At 40.4% G+C, this 24288-nt stretch overlaps 1 protein-coding gene across 4 annotated transcripts in view; it reads left to right on the forward strand.

Moving 5' to 3' along the window:
• Positions 1 to 24288, forward strand: part of ERICH1 (glutamate rich 1) — a 94681-nt gene that overhangs the window by 14911 nt on the left and 55482 nt on the right. For 3 of the 4 annotated variants that reach the window (XM_073000795.2, XM_073000797.2, XM_020782635.3), the window contains exons 2-3: positions 5963 to 6121; positions 15598 to 15744. In XM_073000795.2, the coding sequence (XP_072856896.2) occupies positions 5963 to 6121; positions 15598 to 15744 (306 nt within the window). The remainder of the gene's footprint in view (positions 1 to 5962; positions 6122 to 15597; positions 15745 to 24288) is intronic. The other variant, XM_073000792.2, reaches the window with a different exon arrangement.

A 24288-nucleotide genomic window follows, 5' to 3' on the forward strand; every position in this document is an offset into this window, starting at 1 on the left:
AGGACTTAATAGTAATAATGATTACGGTAGCAAGGTTAATTTTTGCAAGAAACTGGAAAAATGACCATCAACTCAATTTAGAGGAATGGTATATAGAACTATGGGATATGGCAATTAATGGTAAACTGACATGTGATCTGAAAATAACAGGAGGCCTATCAAAAATAATGATTTTTAAGAAAATATGGAATGTATTCTCAGAATATGTATTTCGGAGAGGGAAGGGTATACACCAAGGGAAGAAACAATGAAATTTTGGAGAGAAAATGGATTGAATGAAATTTAATGCTAGCCCTGAGGGTGATGGTGGCACTAATGTGATATGTAATTGTATTTTTTTTTGTGATAGTAGGTTTATGTTGTGTAATTTAATAAATAAAAATAAAAAAAATAAAAAAAAGACTATCTTGTCTTCATGAAGTAATTGTTACTTCTCTCCTCAGTATCTGATGGATGGTGAGGAAATTGAGACAGTGACCCAAATCCAGTGTTTTAAAAGTAGCTGGAAAACTGAGAAGGGTGCTGGTATAGTTAGAGCACTTGGCTGGAAGTTCAGATCCCCACTGTGTTTTACAGAAGGGAAGCCAGCTAAGATTGTGTGTGGGACTAATGGGGTTATGTGCTCTGTTACCTGTGTGGCCTTGGGCACTCTGCCCAGTCCGAGTACATGGAGGGACTGGTAAATCACTACTGAGTACTGTACAGGTAGATCTTGGAAGTATCACCATTAAGTGAAAATCAGCTTCTATTAACAGTAGAAGTTGATTCTCACTTAATGTTGATAGAAATTATTGTTGTTAATAGAAATTGAGGAGCTTTCTGAGCAGAGACCAATATGTCAGCCAACAATCTGTGGGATACACTCAGTTGGTGCCCAGTGAAGTGTCATAGTGGATATACACTTTGTGTGGCAGATTAGAAAGACCTTTATAGTTGCCATTAAGGTAATTATGATCTGTCACAGATCTGCTGTTAGTGGGGAGGGGAGTGAGGGACATCTTAGTCTTTGACATTTTAGAAGAGGTAGCTGTGTTAGTCTGTGGAAGCATATCAAGCAAAACTAAAAGAAAAATAAAAAAAGTATTTAGGCAGCTTAAAAACTAAGGATTGTATCTTAATGTAAGCTTTCATGGACCTTCATAACCCATTTCTTGAGACATACTAGGTGGAAAACAGAGGTTAACATTGTAAAATATTCACGCTGAACTCCTAAGAGTCAGTGGTGTCTGGTTGCATTTCATATGTGCCATAATTTATAGCCTCTGTTTGGTGTTCAGTTCTGCAAACATTCCAGCAAGAAAACACAAAACCAGGCATAAGCAAAGAGAGGGAAAAGGTAAAGTGAAAAGAATTTTAAAGACCAACTGTAAGTAGTAACATGGTTAAAGGAAACAACTAGTTTTTGGAGCAGCTCCCGTCATCCTGGAGGAGGAAAACTGCCTAGATCCATTCCAGTCTGGATTCAGACCATGCCACAGTACTGAGACAGTAGTGGTCAAGCTGCAGGATGACCTTTTATGAGCGGCTGACAAGGGAACTTGTTTCCTGTTGCTTTAGATGGATCTCTCAGCAGCTTTTGATGCTTTCAGCCATGGTATCCTTCTGAACAGGCTCTTGAAGGTGGGGGTTGAGTTAGTTACTTAGCTGGGTCTGGAGGTCATCTGGAGATTTGGGGTGCGGTGTCATCAGTATGCTGATGATACCCAACTGTATCTTTCCTTTTCCACCTCTGCAGTGGGTGCTATCCAGGCACTGGAGCAGTGTTTGGTTTCAGGACTAGAATGGGATAGGTGGGCTCAAACTGGACCCAGATAAGACAGAGATTACCCTCCTGGGAGGGTGGTCCCTCTGATAGGTTAAGGGATATCCTCCCTTAGGTAGATGGTGTAGACCCCCTGCTTAGGGATAGTCCAGAACCTGGGTGTTCTCCTGGACTTGACTCTTTCCTGGGATTCCCAAGATGCAGCTGTGTCCAGGACAGCCTTTAATCAGCTGAGGCTCATTGTCCAGCTCTGCCCCTACCTAGATGACAGAGTCCTCAGGATTTTGTTTCATGCATTGGTGATCTCTAGGATCAACTACTGCAGTAGTCTCTACATGAGACTCTACTTTTGAGGCTGACCTGGAGACTACGTCAGGTCCAGAATGTGCAGCCAACTGGTGGCACGTGTGGTCAGATTTGTTCACATCTCCCCAGTCCTGATTCACTTGCACTTGCTTCCGCTTGTGTTCGAGGTCAGGTTCAAGGTATCAATGCTAACCTTTAAAGCCCTTCATGGTTTGGATCACATTATGTGTCAGAGATTACCTAGATCCTCTCAGGCGATGCTCTTCCAGGTGGCTATGCTGAAGGAGGCCAGGAAATCATCCACAAGAAATCAAGCCTTCTTGGTGGTGGCACCATCCCTGTGGAATTGCCTCCCTGCTGAGCTACACCTGACCCTCTTCCTCCCAAGTTTTAAGAGGCAGCTGAAGGCACTTCTCTTATGGAAGGCTTTGGAAGACATTCTCTTTTGAAATTTTCCATCTCTGTTCCACTTCTCTAACTCTTTGCACCTTCTGAGCTTATGCCAGATTTTTGGCAATATTTTATGCTTCGTTGTGATTTATACTGTATTTATCTTGTTTTTTTATGTGGGCCTCCTAGAATAGTGATGTGCATTCATGGGGTGGTATAGAAATTCCATCCATCCATCAATGAATGAATGAATGAATGAATAAATAAATAAATATAAATAAATAAATAAATAAATAAATAAATAAATAAATAAATAAATAAATAAATAAATAAATAAATAAATAAATAAATTTGGTGGAATGCCTCCTCCCACCAGGGTCTACCCGGATCACCCGCACGAGTCAGGAGGTGAGGCTGAGGAGCCTGATGCCGAGAGAGGCCCGGAAGGAGAAAACACGAAACCGGGCCTTCTCGGCGGTGGCTCCTCGACTCTGGAATAATCTCCCTCCGGAGATTCGCGCGGCCCCCACGCTGGGCACCTTTAAAACCCAACTAAAAACATGGTTATTTATCCAGGCCTTCCCTCCAGCCAATTCTTGATTTCTCTCTTACTTTTCCTTCTTTATTTCACTGCTGTTGCTGTTTGATTATTATGTATCTGTCTATGTTTTTATTATCTGATTTTATATTGGAAGCTGCCTAGAGTGGTCCGGTGGGCCAGATAGGCAGGGTATAAATAAATAAATAAATAAATAAATAAATAAATAAATAAATAAATAAATGAATGAATGAATGAATGAATGAATGAATGAATGAATGAATGAATGAATGAATGATGCGATATTTTCTTCATCAGAGTAATAGTCGTTGTTGTGCAATTTTCCCTCTCTTCTCTCCCTTGAAGGCTGCTGTCTCTACTTATCCCACGTGGTAACACCTTTACATAGAATCTTGCAGAAGTCTGCCTACAAGTGTACCTAAATCAGTGTTCAAAGGTCAAAGATACCCAACTTGTTCTTGACATAATCAGTTCTCCAAACCTACTAAGGCAATTTATGTACCATTTCCACAAACAATGACAATTGTGCCTTGGGTCTGAATACTGAGGAAGATGTGGAAGAGGTCAAAAATGTATTTCTTACCTAGATACAACTCAAGGATTTTTGAAAACTCTTGGAGAGCATTTTTGTCCTTGGGCAATAATTTTACTGGGTATTTAGAGTAGGCCACTGATAAGGCACATATGTCATCTCTCTCTCTCTCTCTCTCTCTCTCTCTCTCTCTCTCTCTCTCTCTCTCTCTCTCTCTCTCTCTCTCTCTCAAAACTAACATAAGGATGTTCTTGCAGCCTATTCCTCACAGCTCTGACTTCACTGCATGAACATGTGTGACATTACAATGAAAGAACATTTGATACAGTAGCATCTTTTACAAAAAATGGACCGAAATAACAAAAATACAAAGATATTAATAGCAGTTTTTGATCTGTCTTGACAGTTGTAGATTTTTATATAAACAGTAAGTGTGACTTGTGCTTTCAGATATAGCAAAACCTTTTGTTGACCCTAGCTCACCCAGTCTTCCCCAGCTTTTTCCTCCCCTCCCCTACTTGGTAACCTGATACATAGGGTATATCGGCTACTAAAACTGCTTCTGCATCGTATACAGGTCATTCCTGTTTACAATCATATGAGAACAGACAAAGGACAAAATGCATAACAGGCAGCAAAGAGGGACAGAAATAACTGGGGAGACATGGAAGGTGACCTCAGTCTAGCAGTTTTGCCATTTCATATCTATCTAGATCAATCATTGAACAATGCTAGGAAAGCCCTTGGTGTATTTTCATTTTTTCCATCTCCTCTTTGCTGTGACATGCCGTTTTTATTTGCATGGCCAGATATATGAGGTCTTCTGTCCAGCTTTCAACACATGGTGTAGTAGCAGGGCTTCCAATTTTGTAGACTGCCTGGTATTGCTTTCTGCTTTTTAAAATGCCTGTTCTGAGTGCGTACAAGGTTTTGCAGCGTGGGTTTGGGCTGGGGTGTGTGTTATGTTTCTGTGCTGTGATGGGTCTTGCAGTGTTTGTTTTTCGGTGGGTTTTTCCCCCCACCGGAACAGATTAATCGCATTTCCGATGGGTCTTGCAGTGTTTTTTTTCCCAATGTTTTTTTCCCCCGGCTGGAACGGATTAATGGGGTTTCAAAGTATTCCTATGGGAAATGGTGATTTGAGTTACAACCAACTTGAGTTATGACCATCTTCTGGAACCAATTAACTTCGTAACTCAAGGCACCACTGTATAGACACAGGGTTTGCCCCATCTTACAAATGTACCAAAGGACTTTTACCATTAGAGTCACACTCTTGTAATTTGTAAAACTGGAGATATTTGCCTCAAGAAACAGATTATCTTTTCTCTTTCTATAATATGCACTTTCCTTTATCCTTTTTTTGGCATGAAGTATCTTCAGTTCTGCTGCTGCTCTGTGTGTGTGTGTGTGTGTGTGTGTGTGTGTGTGTGTGTGTGTGTGTGTGTGTGTGTGTGTGTGTGTGTGTGTGTGTGTGTGTGTGTGTGTGTGTGTGTGTGTGTGTATAGAGAGAGAGAGAGAGAGAGAGCCTGCTTTTACTTTTTATCTCATACTGAACATGAGATGGATGCTGGCCCTGATGTTCTAACAAAGAATTTAGTCCTCTATTCCTCCAGCATATGTACTTCTGTCAGTACAGTAGGACTCTACTTACTCTCACCCATAGACCTCTGTGCTCCTCTCAAAACCCTGCTCAAAAGGGTTTCCCTGATACTGAAGGGAACTCAGGTGAGTTGGAGAGAAGGGAACTCACCTTATTTCATTTTATTTACAATTTTTTCCACACTGTCCATGAAGGAGGTGTGCTTAGTTTGAGGAAGTGGATTTAATCCATGAATAAAAGGTATCAGCCACTCTTACATTTGTGGAATATTGGGGACCCCGTGGCCTATTCCTTCTTCTTTCTGGAACCTCATATCAGGTTTCACTAATGTCAGAAGAAAGATACAGTTGGGGTCAAGCTTATGTATGTTTGCACACGCGTACATGCACACACATGATCCCAAGTGAGCACAATCCACAATAGACACTGTTTCTGAGGGCATCCATGTCACTGCCAAGAAATGACATTATGGGAGGAACTGGGATAGGCAGCCTTTTTGTACCAGCTATAAAACAGGTTGTAACACATACTTGGGCCCTCAGCGTGGGTAACAGAGGTAAATGGAACTTCTATTAGAGGAATGGTACAACTGCAGAGCCCTGGACAGGAATCCTGTGCACAGTTTTGTTTCTGTCACTGGTGTACTTATTTTGCCAAAAGAGACCTTGACCCACAAACTTTGACTCTACTGTATCCCATCCCCTTCATTCTCTCTTCGGCTCTCTTTGAATGTAATGATGAAGCATCTGTTTCAAGTTATAAATAAATCAGCTGTAACAGATGAATTTGTTTTATCACCATCTTTTTTAGTGTTCAGAAAGAAGGTCCTGGAGAAGCTCTTTCCTGCTCCTCCTGATGCACTTTCTTCAGATCCAGAGAGCAGTGCAGTTCTGAGAACTTCAGTTTCAAAGCTGGGCCAGGAAGATCCTGTGAATCTGCCAGCTTTGGAAGGATCTTCTAGTTCACCAGGTAATGCAATCCTCAGACTGGCAGTATGCTTTCTGTCAGAAAGCATAGGATGTTGTAGGGCTTAAACAAAAATAGTGTGCTTTTTAAATGTGGTTGCACCCATACAAAGAAGACAAACAAGAGATAGGGATGTGATAAGACCATTTATTTTTAGAAGATACAAGGAAAGGGTTAAAATGTCACCATGCATATTTCTTTGTGCAGGGTTTTAATGTCAAATTATTGTACTACCATTTTGTTTAACTTTTCTTTTTCATCTTCAGCATTGCATAGGGAATACACGTTATGAATTGACCAACAAATGCAAATGAATATGAGTTTAAAACTTAATATGGAAAGGTGTAACCTTGTTATGCTAAACAGCCAGCAAACATCTGCCTAACTGTACTGTAAAAAAATCACCTTTGATAATTTCCTATTAAAACTAGATGTCTATTACTTCTACACTATGAAGTGCAGTCTTCAGTTACTGATCCGTATGTACCGAAGAGTTTAAAAGTAACTGAGGAAGAGTTGGGCAAAATGAACATGGATGTTAAACACAGTAATGCAGTGGTTCCCAACCTTGTGCACCCCAGTGTTCTTGGACTGCAGTTCCCAGAAGCCTTCCCCACTAGCTGTGCTAGAATAGCCAGGATTGGGAACCCCTTCAGTTGTATCATATACAGTACATTTCATGCTGTCTCTTTGGAAGGACATAAAACTGTACAACTCGTGTTGGGTTCAAATGCTATTTCTTGAATAACTTGTGGTTTTGCTGTTTGTCTGTCCATGATACAAATGTTTTTATGAAGAGGATATACTTCCTTTTCTTTCTATCACATTCTTACTCTTTTTTTTCAAGATTAATTAAATTCCAGCACTGAGTGACACATACATCTTACTTTTTTTTACATGGGCTCATGTTTGACGTGATGGAAAGAATGTGGATGCTGTTCCTGTTTCCTAGGTTTTCATGCACCATTCGCTTTTTCCTTTGCTCATTAAAATATGTGTTCCTTTAATTTTGCCAAGCAAATTGGTCAAGTATAGAGGAAAATCAGAGGATAATAGATATGACTCAGTCACAGCCCTGTACATGTGGTTTCTGAAGTATATCCTGTTGTGTGCATAGTTTTATTCCTGCATAGAGCATTTGGTACATTTATTCTTTGGATTCAAGCTCACTTTTTCTTTATATATTTTGAAACAAAACAAACCTGAAAGACAGTTTTAAACAGGAGTTTTTGCTTGACACCTAAAGCTGTGAAGGATGCTTTTTAGGTTTGAAATATTAAAGCCTGCATAGCCTTGTTGGCAAAGGCCCTAGCAGTACTCCAGTACGAGTAGTCCAGATAGGTGGGGTATAAATCAAATAAATAAATAAATAAATAAAATAAAATAAAATAAAATAAAATACTCCTTCATATCTCCTTTAGGTGGAATCTGGGGCAAAAATATAGACCCTTTACCCTGCAATTTAGTTGGATTGGGCACAGATAAATTGAAATATAAAGTGGGTGAGCACATGATATAAAGCTCAATGTAGGGGAGGCCTTTTTAAAATACTTCCCAAAATTGGAGGTCCACCTCAACTCCTTAACATCATCAGATCCTTTCATGAGAAAATGAAGGGTACTGTAGTTTTTGATGGCTCAACTTCAGATCCCTTTGACATCTGAAGCGGAGTGAAACAGGGCTGTGTCCTTGCACCGACTCTGGGATATTTTTTGCTGTCATGCTGAAGCACACTTTTGGAACTGCAACAGAAGGTGTCTGTCTCCAGACTTTTGTTTAGTCATTAAGTTGTGTCCGACTCATCATGACCCCATGGACCAGAGCATGCCAGGCCCTCCTGTCTTCCACTGACTCCCAGAGTTGGGTCAAATTCATGTTGGTTGCTTCAATGACACTGTCCAACTATCTCATCCTCTGTTGTCCCCTTCTCCTCTTGCCTTCACATTTCCCCAACATCAGGGTCTTTTCCAGGGAGTCTTCTCTTCTCATGAGATGGCCAAAGTATTGGAGCCTCAGCTTCAGGATCTGCCCTTCCAGTGAGCACTCAGGGTTGATTTCCTTCAAAATGAATAGGTTTGTTCTCCTTGCAGTCCAGGGGACTCTCAAGAGTCTCCTCCAGCACCACAATTCAAAAGCATCAATTCTTTGGCGGTTAGACTTCTTTATGGTCCAGCTCTCATTTCCATACATCACTACTGGAAAAACCATAGTTTTGACTATGCGGACCTTTGTCGGCAAGATAATGTCTCTGCTTTTAAAGATGTTGTCTAGGTTTGTCATCACTTTCCTCCCAAGAAGCAGGCATCTTTTAATTTCATGGCTGCTGTCACCATCTGCAGTGATCATGGAGCCCAAGAAAGTAAAACCTATCACTGTCTCCATATCTTCCCCTTCTATTTGCCAGGAGGTGATGGGACCAGTGGCCATAATCTTAGTTTTTTTTTTTTTTTTTTTTTTTTGATGTTGAGCTTCAGACCATGTTTTGCACTCTTCTCTTTCACCCTCATTACAAGGTTCTTTAGTTCCTCCTCACTTTCTGCCATCAGAGTGGTATCATCTGCATATCGGATGTTGTTAATAATTCTTCTGGCAATCTTAATTCCGGTTTGGGATTCATCCAGTCCTGCCTTTCGTATGATGTATTCTGCATATAAGTTAAATAAGCAGGGGGACAATATACAGCCTTGTCGTACTTTTTCCCCATTTTGAACCAATCAGTTGTTCCATATCCAGTTCTAACTGTTGCTTCCTGTCCTACATAGAGATTTCTCAGGAGATAGATAAGGTGGTCAGGCAGTCCCATTTCTTTAAGAACTTCCCATAGTTTGCTGTGGTCCACACAGTCAAAGGCTTTTGTGTAGTCAATGAAGCAGAAGTAGATGTTTTTCTGGAACTCTCTGGCTTTCTCTATAATCTAGTGCATGTTAGCAATTTGGTCTCTAGTTCCTTTGCCCCTTCAAAATCCATCTTGTACTTCTGGTTGTTCTTGGTCCACATACTGCTGAACCCTACCTTGTAATATTTTGAGCATATCCTTGCTAGAGTGTGAAATGAGTGGAATTATAGTTGGAGCATTCTTTGGCACTGCCCTTCTTTGGGATTGGGATGTAGACTGATTTTTTCCGATCCTCTGGCCACTGCTGAGTTTTCCAAACTTGCTGGCATATTGAGTGTAGCACCTTAACAGTGTCATCTTTTAAGATTTTAAATAGTTCAACTGGAATGCCATCACCTCCACTGGCCTTGTTGTTAGCCAGGCTTTCTAAGGCCCACTTGACTTCACTCTCCAGGATGTCTGGCTCTAGGTCAGCAGCCACACTATCTGGGTTGTCTGGATGCTGCATGTGTTGCTCTCAAACTAACAGCACATGGGCCAAGGTTTGACAAATTATCAGCATGCATACAACATCAAAAAATCAGGTTGTGCAAAAGCATGTCAAGTTGAGTGCCCTTTATCAAACATCGATGCATATAATTATTTTTAAAGTTTGTATAGATTACCTGGCTTGTATTACTTTAATATTTGTTTCCATTTAGTAGAGTTAATGGTTATTTTTCAATAAAAAGTGTTGGTATCATTGAAAGTTTTGTTATGTTTTGAAGACAAAAGGTGATGATTAATTCAGACAACTGTATGAGTTGTTTTTTCTAAACTAAAACATCAGTATTCAGATTTAATTGCTGTGTTGGCACTTCGAAAGAAATAATTTGTTTTTGTGTCGCCATTTGGGCACTCAGGCTCAAAAAGGTTAGCTATCACTGCCCTAAGCTGAGTGTCCCTTGTCCCCAAACCAGTTCTTTTTTTTTTTTTCAAAAGAAAAATTTCAGCTCAGCTCTGGAACACACTGTTGCCAAGGCACTTAAGAGAATAATTTTTAAAAGAAGAGAGGTGGAAGTTGCCAACTAGGTGGAAGTTGCTCCAAAACTCCAAGTTCTGGAGCTTCTGTGCAAACTGAGCTCTTTGAGTCTGCCCCTGCTGACTCCTGCAAATTGTCATATGGACGGCTACAGTGGTTTCATCTGTGGAGACCCAACTTGATAAACTACAAGTCAGAGCAAATCAAAGTGAATTTTCCCTGCTGTGGGGAGGAGAAGAGAAGATGGGAATCCTAAGGGCAGGCCTATCAAACCAAATTTGTAATATGGTATTTCTTCAGGACACTTATGCTTCAGGGCAGGGGAAGTAATTTAAAAGGAACAATACAGTGGGCAACATGGGGAGCCTTAAGCAATTCCTATGCCAGCCAATCCTTCCTAGCAGTTTTGCTTCTCTTCAAGGATAATTTCCTTCTAATTGGCCTTTCAAGACCAGTTGTAGATCTGAATGTGCGTGAGACTGCCTTTGAAGTGGGAGTGGTTAGGGAAAAACTATGGGTTTGGGGTGAGCAAAGCAAGTCCCCTTTTGCTGGCCATCAGTTCTTACCTATTCAGATAATGCTCTAGGCACACACATTAACTACAAAGAAAGATTTGGAAAACACTGCCTTGAAAACTGTAAATGCACGATGCATGATGTGTGGTCTTCCAACTGTTGCTAGACTGCAGCTCCTATCATCCCTCAACACTGGCTCTGCTGCCTACGGCTGTTTGCAAGATGGAGTGATGTCATGTCTGGAGAGCCAATGCATTCCCCATGCGGCCATAAACAGATATCAGGAACTGGTAGTGAAGCCAATATTCTCCCTTCTTTAGAACTGGAAGGTTCTCCCCAGGATAAATTTCTAGCAGGAAGAAGCTTATCATCAGATGGACTATCATACAAAATTCTTGGAAAGAAACCAATTGTTACACCAATATAATGAATGATCGATGCCTTTAGAGTGGCATATTTATTGCCTGAACCAATAATATGCTGCTGTTGCAATAAATCTTTATGTTTTTAAAATTGTTTTTAAGGTTCAACATAGACCTTTTTTCTTGTGCCCCCCCCCCAATTGAATTGAGCTATAAGCACACAAGGACTTGTTTGCTGCCTTGCCAGCACTGTTGTCTTAGATCAAATGAAGGAAACCTATCATTCTCCAAAGGTTGTTGGACTGCACCTCCCTTGCTATCGTAGCCAATAATGAGAGTTGCAGTCCAACAGTGTTTGGGTTCAAGGGCCACAAGTGGATCACCCCTCCCTTAGCCACAGCTAAAGTTGCTTTTGTATAGATTATATCCTGGTTTTGCTGGATCCTGTTAGAAATATTCCAGAAGCATTTCTCTGATTTTGTGGGTTGGGTATCTGTGGGACATTGGCAAGGAAGGCAGATCTTGTCTATGCATATTCATGAGAAAATCTTTGGCAGTGCAGTAATGGAATAAACAACTTTTGCAGACTGATTAAACAATTCATTTTAGCAGTTAATTACTGTGGCAAGAAGGAGCAACAGACTGTAATTATTACATTGTAGAGCAGAATATGACATTTTAAATGCCTTTCCATCAAGAATTAGTATTCTGTTGGCTGATTATGCTAACATGGCATAGCTATCAATATAATAGTTGATTATTCATAATGTTCTGAGGTCATGGTTTCTCCATTTGGATCAATGAACTTCTCCTTTTAACTCCCAGTTTTTTGCTTGGCCTCTGTCTCCTCAAATGTCATCAGTCTTCTCTGGAGAGATCTAAAATGACCATAGCAGCTGATGCATCTCCATTTGGCATCTGCAAGGTGATGGAATGGGTTGTTGCTATATATTTTTTCCCTTGAGAACTTCAAGAGCCCTAGAATCAGAAACATAAAACCATAATTTAGGTGTATATTTTGAAAATCCAGATACATCACTGGAACAATGGGATAAATCATTTCTAAGATAAATGTTTGGCTTCTTGGTTTATTATCAAAAGTAGTTCACCTAACAGCAGCAGCAAGCCTTTGCTTAATAGAATTAGGAGAGGAAAACAATCGGGATATAAATGGAGCCAACTGCATGAGACCATGTGTTAAAAAGACAAAGGTTTCCTATACAAATTCATTCCAAAAGCCTTGAATACTGCGCCTTCATGCATTCCAACTCTCCTCCACAATCAAATGCAACAAAGAACTTCCTTTAAAAAAAGCATTCCCCAGGTTTTAGCAGAAATTACTAGAGTTTAATGAAGAAAACCAAACTGCTTGGTTTGGAGTGGTAATTATGAAACTGTATGCCATGCAAAATAAATTAACAGATCGGACTGTTCCTATAGGAACATAGGAAGCTGCCTTATACAGAGTCACGCCTTTGCTCCATCTAGGCTATCTCTATCAGCATTGGCTGGCAACAGTTTTCCAGGGCTTTGGGAGGGATTCTTTCCTAGATTTACCTGATGATCTTAGATAGCTGAATGGGCTTTGCACCCAGAATCAAGACAGGATTGTTAGGGTGTGCTCATGACATTAGTACTGTGACAGCACGGTAAAGTAGCACACAGACCACAAGTGTTCCTTGTATACATAAATTTATGTCTTACTTGAATTCGGTTCTTTTTTTTTAAAAAAAAGTCCAACTCTGGTTTATGAATGCCAAGATTCACAATGCCCACGTTGCCAGCAGAAAAAAAGGATGCCAAAATTTATGTAGCAAAGGGCAGCCTGAATGTTGACAATATCAGTGTCAAGATGGTCTACAGCAGTGGTTCCAAACCTTTTCCAAACTGTGGACTGGTTGAGTGGGGCAGGGTCCGTGTGTGGAGGGGCACCCCCCCCGCACTCGTGGGTGGGTATGGTGGGCTTGCGGGGGGGTGGGGCGGGACGCACACTCATACATGGATGGGAGGGGCACACATGGGTGGCAGGACACACGTGCGTGTGTGCGGGTGGGTGGGAGTGTTTGGGGGGGAGATCTGTCTCCATGGCCCAGTTCTACCAAGGCCACAGCCCGGTAGAAGGCCACAGACCGGGAGCTGGGAACCCCTGCTCCACAGCATACACTCTTGTGTTCACTACCATTTATAAAGCTGTCTGTATTGAAAAAAGAAATATCAGCCATGTTCCTTTAGGACCAATGTTCCTCAAGCTTTTAGGCCCCTGGTCTTCCTGCTGAACCATTTTTACCAGAATGTATATAAAAGTCTGTTAGACAGAAGAATCCACAGCTATAGGTCTACCAGACCCCATTACATGTGCCAGAATAGATGTCCTTTCCTTCCTATGCATTCTAAAATTGTGATCAGGACAGCTGGTTATTGTTGTTGTTTAATTTTTTGTTGTTGTCCTTCTTTGGCACTACAAAGGGTTGTAGAAAGAATGAGAGAAGAATCATGTCTCAATTCCATTTGTGTTGGATACCAAATTATACCATTGGACCTTGATCCTTGAATTAAAGGATTGTGCTCTGTAAAATAAGATGCATGGTCAGCTTAATCAAAACAGAAAGATGGCTGCTGCATAGTTGCACTTCAACATTCATTTGCCCCAGGGGAAGAGAAACAGTACAATTGTTTTAACTATAAATACATCCAAAATAGTGATTCCTGCAGAAAGACATAGGCTCTTAAGAATTGTTGTTGTTTAATCATGTCCGACTCTTCCTGACCCCATGGACGAGAGCACGCCAGGCCCTCCTGTCTTCCACTGCCTCCCAGAGTTAGGTCTAATTCATGTTGGTAGCTCCAATGACACTGTCCAACCATCTCGTTCTCTGCCGTCCCCTTCTCCTCTTGCCTTCACACTTTCCCAACATCAGGGTCTTTTCCAGGGAGTCTTCTCTTCTCATGAGATGGCCAAAGTATTGGAGCCTTAGCTTCAGGATTTGTCCTTCCAGTGAGCACTCAGGGTTGATTTCCTTCAGAATGGATAGGTTTGTTCTCCTTGCAGTCCAGGGGACTTTCAAGAGTCCCCTCCAGCACCAAAATTCAGAAGCATCAATTCTTTGTCGGTCAGCCTTCTCTATGGTCCAGCTCTCATTTCCATACATACACCTCTCTTGAGAATGAGGAAGCAAAAATGTTTAAATATACAAGCCTCTAGTTTTATTCCAAAAGGTTATGGGAAGTTTTCAAATACAAGGCCAGTGTCTCCAAAAAGCCTTTCACCAACTCCCTTCACTTCATGATTTTTTTATATATTTTATTTTTTTGCTGGAAACTAAAACAGTATGTTTAATAATTAAGTGTGCTCCCCAAGCCAAAAAAAAAAAAAAAAGCAAGCTTAATATTGTCCAATAGATTCTAATACCCTAAAGAACTTTCACATTTGGTTCTCATTAATTCCGGGACTGATTAACACTTCATTATTAATCAACAGTGGTAGGAGAAATCAGCCCCAAGACTCAACAGATTGAGGGGTTTAGCATGAATTTTGAGAAATGAATTTACCCGATAGTTTCAATTAATTTTTACTTGATGCCTGTCTCTTCAGACTGCATGATTAATCAGTTTATATATTATGACATTATTTTTTTGGAGTTTTTTGACCTCTAAAAGTAAAGAATTTCTGGTAGTGTTTGAAGGGGAGACAGATTTGCATTTTGACATTGTTTAAAGATACAGATAGGTTATGAGAGAAGCAATGAGAGTTGGGGGCTACCTCCCAGAACTCTGTGGAATGCCTTTGTTTCTTCTGTTGAGCAAGAGAAAAAGCACTACAACATGTGGTTTCCTGTCCCTTGGAGCAGGCGTATCAGCTCCTTTCTGTGCTCAAAAAGCCGAAGCACAGATGTCCCCTGTGAAGTCTTTGTCAAGGGAATCATCATGGGTTCATCATCATTATCATTGGCGTTCCTTGAGCTGTGCTATGTATCTCAGTAGCTACAGATATAAAATTTACTAGATAATAGAAAAGTTTGTAGCCACATTCTAGTAAGGTTCCTCAAAACATCTTCTAGAAATGTGCTTTTAATTGCACATAAGTGATGTTTCACCTTCTACTCCACAAAGCGGTTACCAGCAGGTTACTTTTTTTTTTTTTAAGAAATTATTACAATAGTTCCAGTGTTTATATGGAATACATTTTTCCCTGCAGAAATAATTACCAATAGAATAGTCTGGGCAAGCCAGAGACACAGTGCCATTGATTAGCAGTTGCTCTTGGTTGTGTCTGCCATGAGGATGTAGTGACTATACTACAGTATTGTGCTCATACAGGTCCTGCTATATCAGAACAAATTCTATGATTTATTCCACCCTCTGGTCAGGTGAGTGGGAAGAAACTAGTACCCTGTTTATTCCCTATTTCTTTGCACAATTATGCACCTCTAAAAATGGTCATAGTCAAGAGCTGTATTAAAGAGATAAAGCACTGTAACCTTTCTTTAGCATTCTGACTTTTCCCCATATCTGGAGTCCTTGTAAGTAAAAGCGAGTTAGATTCAGCACCACTGATGGGGGTATGACAGTTGTCTGATACATATGAAACTGTCAGTTCCTGTACTACTTGTCCATTCAGCAAGCGAGGAAAGCAAAACCCTTCCCCCTCCCACCCCATACTGTCATTGTCAGGGCAATGCAGGCAGCTTCAATAAGCATGCAGGGGCCATAGTAAAAAATGGCACTTTTGTCATTTTATCTTCTAGTTGAAAAGAAAAATAGTATGATTCTGCCGTCAAGAAAAATATATACAGTGAGTCCACCTCCTGAAGATTACATGCCAACCACTAATAATGACATAAGTAATGAGAACTTGGAAGGTGATGACAGTGACAGTGATGCTGGTGTTTCAGGTAAGATAATGATGCTTCATGAGTTCTTTCCAGAGGTCAGTATTTAAAACTGTAGTGTACAAATAAATGGGTTGTTTGGGGAATTGTGTTAATATATAGAAGCATGCTGTTTTGAGCTAAGTGGCAGAATGGCTAAGATTTTGCTGATCTGTTACTACCTTTTCCTTTGGTCTTAAAATTGTGAGCAACGCTACTCAAAGTTGGAGACGAGTTGACACCACCTTTTCCTTTGGTGACAACTTCAAGATGACAAAGTACCTAAGTGTGTGGAAATTAAAGGACGCTTGTAGCAATATCTCAGATATGTCTACCTAGTAATGTGACCCTAAATGCATTTTTTTGAAAGTTTGTGCTGTTCAAAAAATGAGTAGGGTGAATGCTACATCCTGTAATAAGCATTCATGAGATTCATAAAATTGCACATATGCAGGAAAGAGATTTAGTATTTGAGAGTGCCTTACATAAAAATGTCCCCATGTGTTACATGCAAAGTTTGCTTCCAAAGAGAGATAGACTCTCTACTCTAACTTTCTGCCTATTATTTTAATTACATCAGTGAAACAAAAGCTTCACATTGCAATATGGTAAATATTTTAAACCAATAATCATAGAATCATGAAGTTGGATGGGTCCTATAAAGTCATTGAGTCTAATCTCAGAACTGGACACAGTACTCAAGATGAGGCCCAACCAGTGCCGAATACAGGGGAATGCAGGATTTGGAGACTATGCTTCTGTTAATGTAGCCTAAAATAGCATTTCCCTTTTTTGTAGCCACATCACACTGTTGGCTCATATTCAGCTTGTTATCTATGACTAATAAGTAGATGGAGCTGATACATAGTGATGAACTGTGTTTGGCATGTTCAATTTAGAAATTACACATTCCTGTAGGAACATTGTAAAGCTTGATCTGTCATTGTTTCGTTATATCAAGTCGCCTCCAACTTATAGTGAGTCTATGAATGAGTGACCTCCAAAATTTCCTGTCATTAACAGCCCTGCTCAGCTCCTGCAGACTCAAGGCTGCGGCTTCCTTTAGGGATTCAGTCCATCTCAGTCTTCTCCTATTTTCTTTCTGCCTTCTACTTTTCCTAGCATTACTGTCTTTCCCAGCAAGTCTTGACGTCTCATGACGTGCCCAAAGTATAGCAGCCTCAGATTTGTCATTCCACACACACCAATAATGTAGGTTAAAGGATGTAATTTTGTTAAACCAAACTCATGGAGTATTTTAAATGCTTCAGGGGTACTCCAGAGCCCTCGAAACATAGCAAAAATGGCCCCCTCCATAGCTCTCAAGGCCATAAGGGGACTTACTGAGTCAAGAAACCTTTTTAAAAACGTAACGGGGTTGAAGCATCAGGGCTGAATGTTGCCCACTTCAGTGTAGCATATACTAAAATCATGCTACATTTAGGTGTTGTCAGTGCTTAATTTTCCTTGGTTGGGTGAAAGCCACTGCTGATCTTATTCTAGAGGTTTTATAAACATTAAATAAGAAGGAAGATTAAATAAGATCCTACTGTGGATCTTATTAAACTATGCTTTAAGAGATTAGAAATTATGTCTTCTTAGCTAAAGAATTGTATGCACAAGGATGGACGAGCTAAGTTCCAGGGACCATGTGTACTAGAGAATTTGCATGCGTTACATGGTTTAATGCTAGAACTGGAATTTCCAAATAGATGTGATGTGTTTCTTTTAATCTAACTATGCTGCTGCTGCATAGAAAGAGTTTCACATGTAAATGCGAGTCAGTGTTTCATGATTAAACAGTAACAGAACAGATACAATTCTATTCTTAGTAACCCATCCGCATTGTAAGATAATAATGATGAGGAGGATGTGCCGTCAAGTCAATTCTAGGTTTTCCAGGTAGAGAGAAGTGGTCGACCATTCCTTTCTTTGGGGGGTCATCCTGGGACTGTGTGCAGCTTGCCCAAGGCCACACAGGCTGATTCTACTTGCAGAAGGTACAGTGGGGAACTGAACTCCCAAACTCTGGCTCTGCATGTAACTCAGCTATCCAGCCACCTTCATAGTAAGATGGGCATTTATTTTATATAAAAGGAATCATATTTATTCCATGCTTCAAAGAAAAATAGCTGCGGTCCAATGCATAGGTAAGTTGACTTAAATTCACAGTATTTTCAATAAGTATGTTTAACTGCTACATATAGCAGTTCCCTTTTCCCAATTTGGAGAATGATTGTGGGCAAACAAATCTGTACAGACGTCTTCTACTTATAGGAACCAATTTCCTCTGTGGAATTTAATGGGTACCCTCTGTTCATGTTTTGTTCTGTGTAAATGGAATGTTGGTCACAGAATGATGCTCATTAGACAAAATCCCATAGGATTAGGTGTGCCGTAAGAGGCAGGCTTTGTTAAGAAAAGCATGGACCAAATAAATATTCTGTCTGTAAATTTAGCTGCGTAATTTTCTCATTGCAGTGACAAAAGTCATAGCTTTCAAAAATTGTTACCAGTATTTAAGGCTTAGAGGTAAAACATAATTTGTCAGTAGCAAAATATGTCAGGATTAGACTGTGGATACCACACATCTCTCCATCTATTATTCCTTTTCCATTTCAGGTTGGCAGGTGTTTTACAGCCTAGGTAGAATGAAAAGGTCTGATTTATGACAAGCTTGTCTAGCTGGAGACTGAAGAAGAAAAGGAGCAATATAAGGATTGCTACGTGAATGTATTTCAGTATAGATCTTCATCTGACTCCACATTTTAAAGCATTTTCAAACTCCTCCACTTCCTATGGAATATGTAAAGTTATACTTTAGTACACTATTGTCCCATAGCTTTATCAAATATACATCTTTGTGAGCTGATAGGGTTGTAATTAAAGATAAAAGGCCTTGGCCTTTTATTATTTTTATTGAAAGCCTAGCATCAGTTCTTTTCATTCTTTTTTTCCCCCCAGTTTCCAGTTCATATCCAACAGCTGCTTCCTTGCTTTGATGCAGGCTTTCTCCCCTTTTTACCACCTCAGCATTCATTTACAAGAGTATCCATGGCCATGTTAGCTCTTATAACAGTTCATGACACATAGCTATCATTCCTGTCTGACATGGTGCTGTAACTTTAGAAATAATGTATTTTTTTTACAAATTCAGGATTTTTTCCCCCTTGATCCCTTTCTATTTGGCTCTCTAGTTTGCCTTCTTATATACGATACATTGAAAAATGACCATATATTTTATTCAAAGAATTACATGCCTTCCAGAAATGTTGGACTGTGATTCCCATACATGCTGGGTTATGGGCTGAGCCTAATGAGGATAGTTGCCCAAAGGATCTGTAGAACAAAAGGTAGGGAAGGCTAAACTGTATATGGAGAGTTTTCCATTCACATCAATTTTGAACTTTTATGCTGTTCAAGTACACATTTCAAACAAAATTGGCATCACAGCTGCTGCACTTCCTTGAATGGCCTTTAGAAATAGCTCTTGATTGCAGTGTTCCTGTATCGGGATCTTATCAGTTTCTAAAGTGTCCAGTCTCTGTCTCTCTCTCTCTCTGTCTGTGTGTGTGTGTGTGTGTGCGCACACACACACACACACTCATGCACTTATTCACTGCCTCACAATCAGAGAGAGATTTATTTTTGGCGGTGGCAAGAAATGTGAAGGGATTCATGCTTCCTCTCTGCTGCCTTCCACCATCAACATCTTGTTCAAAGCCACTTTCCATTATATTGCCCATTGCTAAGCCCATGTGTAGGATTATAGCTTAATCAGTATAAATTAGCAGGGGGCAGGAAGAGTAAGCTGCTTTGCACATATCATAAAACTGGAGCCAGTATTGTGGAAATTGCTATGTATGATGACACTTGGAAGTGCTACTCTGAAAGAGCTGCCATGAAGTCCTGCAAAATGCTCCTCTAAACTGTTAAAATGGTAAAATTGCTTCTGTAACTTGACAGATTGAGGGTTCTGAGTCAAACAGATTGAAACATAGGGTTGTGGGAAACGCTGAGAAGTCTTTTCTTTTTTTTAAGAGAAAAATCAAAATTGCCATCTTCGATAGAATCTTTTTTTCAAACATTCAGGTAAATAAGCTGATGCCTTTTGACAAGGGCTTTAACCTGGTATCCAGTATTTGAGCCACAGGTAAGCAATCATCCATTAACAACTGATAGTGAAATCAATAATTTCATTGCTTCAGGCTGTTTAATTTTGAACTCTGGCTGATCCTAATCTGTTTTTGTTATTATCTCTTTACTTAGAACACTTCTTTGGGTTAAGCTCTTTAAGGCATACCATCTGGTTTGTAAAGGAGCAAGGAATGAAAGCTTTGACAAGAAAGTAGTATTACTCATGTTCTCACTTCATGGTGGTGCCACAACATAGCACTTCTTGTTAATGATAATATTTTAAAGTCTTAGAAATCTGTGCTTGTCAAATTGTTAAACTAATGCCGCAGTGATAACAATTGTTCTACTCACTAGAATGGTTCCTTGCATTTTAAACCACCCCTCCCTTCATGCTGAATGTTGATGTTCGCCATTATTTCCATTCCAATTCATGGCACCGTCCTAAGGCATGACTTCAATCCCAAACGGTATGCGCTGTACAGATACTGTGCTACAGCCAGGCAAGTCTGCTTATGCTCAGTGCCTGGAAAGAAGGCCAACAGGACACTCCAGATATAAGCTGCCCTGAGTTCCATGATGGAGAAACAGTTGGAAACAAATGTACTAAATAAATAAGATACAATTATTAATAATTCCAGCATTTTTTGTGTATGGCACTTGCTACAGAGTTATCTTCCCCTTGGTAAACATTATGCCATTTAATATTGCAAAATATGGCAGGTATAATTTTGAAGGAAAGAGTTTGTTGACTTAACACTCCCCCATAACATTATATCTTGCAGTCAAAGACTGGAGAGAATCCTGTTACATACTTATGTTGGCATAATCCAGTGGTATGAATTTTAGTGGTTGGATCGCTGCCAATTAAGGAGTAAGGATGTGTTTATTTGGTTAAGAGTCAGGTCACACGACTACTGTATGACCAACACACACACACACACACACACACACAGAGAGAGAGAGAGAGAGAGAGAGCAGATTTTCTGGGAGCTATTTGCCACTAAAATTTCAACTGTTGTAGTTGTTCTGGGGAGCCTAAATAACCAGATTCTGGCCACTGAATATAGCACCACTATAATAGAAAGTGTTTCTACACCTATATAAGATACCCAGTGTTCTCAGTTTCCCCTTCAGCCTATTGTACTAGGCCGTGCCATTTCCCCTTCTGTCCTTGAGGGCACTCTAGTCCTCAGGGGTAAGTTGGGTGTGTGTGGTGCTGAGGCCTCATCTTGCACCGTCCAAAGCTCTGAGAGCTGGACAGACCCATCCCTGGATCTTGGAGGGCTGTGCCAAGTTCCTCCTCACTCCCAGTACATTTTGTTTAGGAATTAAAAAAAAAAACATTCTGAAAAAAAGGTCTCTTGTGTCCCCTGAGGGGTTCAGAAAAAGATTTCACTACTCTTTGAATCCATTTCTGGGCTGCTTTTTGGTTCCAGTAGACCATTTCTTTTTCTTTCTTTTTTTTTAAAAAAGCAGAAGTGACCAGAGTTATCAGCTTAGGTCACTCCAAATGTGATTTTAAAAAATTAAATGGAGAGGCAGTGGGGTGCTGGGGGGGCACTCATGACCACTTGCAGCTGCAGGCCACATTTTGCTGATCCCTACAATGAGACAGAACTGCTATAGAAGAGAACCATGTACTTTCCGTGTTGGCTGCAGATGAGTGAATGAATGTGTCATTACTCGTGCTCAAACACACTTGGTTCTTAGCTCTCCCCACTCAACAGCTGAAAATAGTTGCATTCTGCTGTTTTCTGGATCGTTGTGCTGGTTGAGAGATGATTTGTAGTTTCTGGCAGTTTTGCCCAGCTACTCTGGATATTCTTCTGGGTTTAAAAGAACTTCAGAAAACAGACTTGGGAAAGTGTGATATGTCAGTAGTTTGTAGTCACAGATCCGTGGAATTTCAAGTAGATGTCGAGAGATGCATATGAACAGGACAATGCAGCCCTGAGCATAATGCATTCACATACAAGCCCACTTTCACATAGTTAGACTGTTCTAAAGTCTTTGAAGAATAAGGAGTGCAAAATAATCCTTTTGTGTTTTGTTGCGAGAGCATTTTTATTAGTACCTTCTACGAATAGCTTGCTTCTGTTAACTGTAAAGAAAAATAGCTTTGTTCCCTGTTAATGTATCCTTGTTTACATTTGGACTCTTCAGAACTACACTGAATAATGTTGCCGGTGACTGTGGCCTAATTTAATGTAATATTATTCATTAAATCATTGGGATGAATAATTTTTCTTCACTATCTGGAATCTTTTCCTTAAATACTATTTGGGGACTCTTACTTGGTGTTTTATTATGAACAGTTTTAAGAATGTAATCAAATGTAAATTGTCAAGTATGTACATGATGTTTTTCTTCATATCTCTTCAGTCTATTAACATCTTGCTGTTTTCCTCAATTCTTATTTTTTTTCCTTATTATTCGGCCATGCCTTCCCCCCCGCCCCATGCTCTCATATAAACTATTCCAGCGTTCTGCTAATCTGTACCTTAAAGCAATTAATTGTTTTCATGCATTATTCTTTAGAGGTGATTTTCTTCTTGCTAGAATTTAGATTTATACTGCTCTGAGGTCTTCATGCCATAAATGCAACTCTGAATGTGTATCTTATGGGCATTTGAACAAAATTGATCCAGTTATCTGTGATGACTGCTGCTGCATTTACTCCCAATGTATAATATTTATATGATGTCAGTGGTGTGCTCTTTGCTGCATATGGGATGGTTGCGCCATTCAGGCTTAGAGAACATGGCAAGTCTTGTTGTACAATTCGAATGCAGCTAAATTAGAAGTATTTCTTATATGAACATGAATGATGCTACCATTAAAATAATTGTTTTCTTGACAGTAGAGTTTTTTAAAAATAGTTTTTTAAAGAATAGTCTTTTTAAGAATAGTTTTTTAAAAACTCAAGAAATGGTTTGTAGATTTTTTTATTCCTTGCACCGTATTAAAAACACAGACTTCCAGTAGTAGCTACATCAGTAGTAGCCCGAGTGTGAGTGCCTCCTGCAACAAAGTGCTGCAGTGCAACAAAGTGCAGGTTAAGAAGACAGCGGGTTTACAGTCAGACAGACAGCAGTGAGTTGGGGGCTATCCCATGTTTTGCACCGAGTGTCATATGTACATGGCACCTTGACTTAAGAACTTAATCTGTATTGGGACTGCGTTCTTAAGTCGAAACATTCTTAAATCGAAGCACCATTTCCCATAGGAATGCATTGAAAACCATTTAATCTGTATCTGCTGTTTTTCATTTTTAAGTCGAGGCACTGTTCTTAAGTTGAAGCATTAGTTCCCATAGGAACTAATGCAAAGTTGGTTAATCCGTATGTACCACTAGGGGGCAAATTTTTATTTTATTTTTTCTTCTTAAAAAAGGGCAGGAAATGGTGTGTGTTTTTGTTCTTAAGTAGAGGCTCTGTTCTCAAGTAGAAGCAACTTGGAGCCGTTCTTAACTCGAATCGTTCTTATGTAAGGACGTTCTCAAGTCGAGGTACCACTGTATGACTGTATGCTTCTTGGGCAAAAGTCATGGGTGTGTCCTCATTGCAGGGAGCTCCAAGACCTCAGAGAACAGGTTCACTCCCTTGAGATCTTGGTTGTGGACTGGGAGAAGCAGAGACAAGGAGAGAGGGACCACTTCCAGGGACCTTCAGATATCGTCCCTCCCACAGATAAGCAGCTCCTCAGCTGCTGAGATTGGAAGTCTCCGGGCTGGAGGAGGCCAATCTTGACAAGAGGGAAACCATCCCCTAGTGGGGACCCCTTCTACAGGTGATGAGCCCATATCCAGCTGCACTGAGGATACTCCTCGTGGGAAGGGGAGAAGGGGGCTTCTGGTAGTGGGCAATTTGTCAGGAACATAGAGAAAGGGGTCTGTAACAGTTGTGGGGACTGCATGGTGACTTGCCTGCCTGGTGCAAAGGTTGTGGACATCACATCTCATCTGGATAGGCTGGTAGAGAGTGCTGGGGATGATGTAGCAGTGATGGTGCATGTCAGCACCAACGATGTGGGGAAATGTAGCTGCGAGGTCCTGCAGGCCAAATTTAGGTTGTTAGGGAGGTCGGGGCTTAGGAAGTGAAAAAAGCAGCCATGAAAGGGCTTCAGGGTCAAAGGACTGAGATCATGCAGCCTTTACCTGAGGGGACCGTTCCCTTCCTTTTTGCTGACCCCTGTGGCTTCACAATAGGCAAGGAAGAAGCGGCAGTCAAAGGGCGCCCTTTGATTGCTGCTTTTCCCTTCCTTTTGCTAATCTCCCTGGCTTACTAAAAGGAAGGGAAAAGCAGGGATCAAATTTTCTAATTTGAGGTTAGAAAAGGGAGGGGGTTGTCTTGTACATTGAGTCATCTTATAAATGGAAAAATATGGTATCTAGTTGTCTTGTGTGCTGCCAGAGGCGTCTGGTGGGGCCAC

This window comes from Pogona vitticeps, chromosome 1 (assembly GCF_051106095.1).
Source record: "Pogona vitticeps strain Pit_001003342236 chromosome 1, PviZW2.1, whole genome shotgun sequence".
Lineage (NCBI taxonomy): Eukaryota > Metazoa > Chordata > Lepidosauria > Squamata > Agamidae > Pogona > Pogona vitticeps.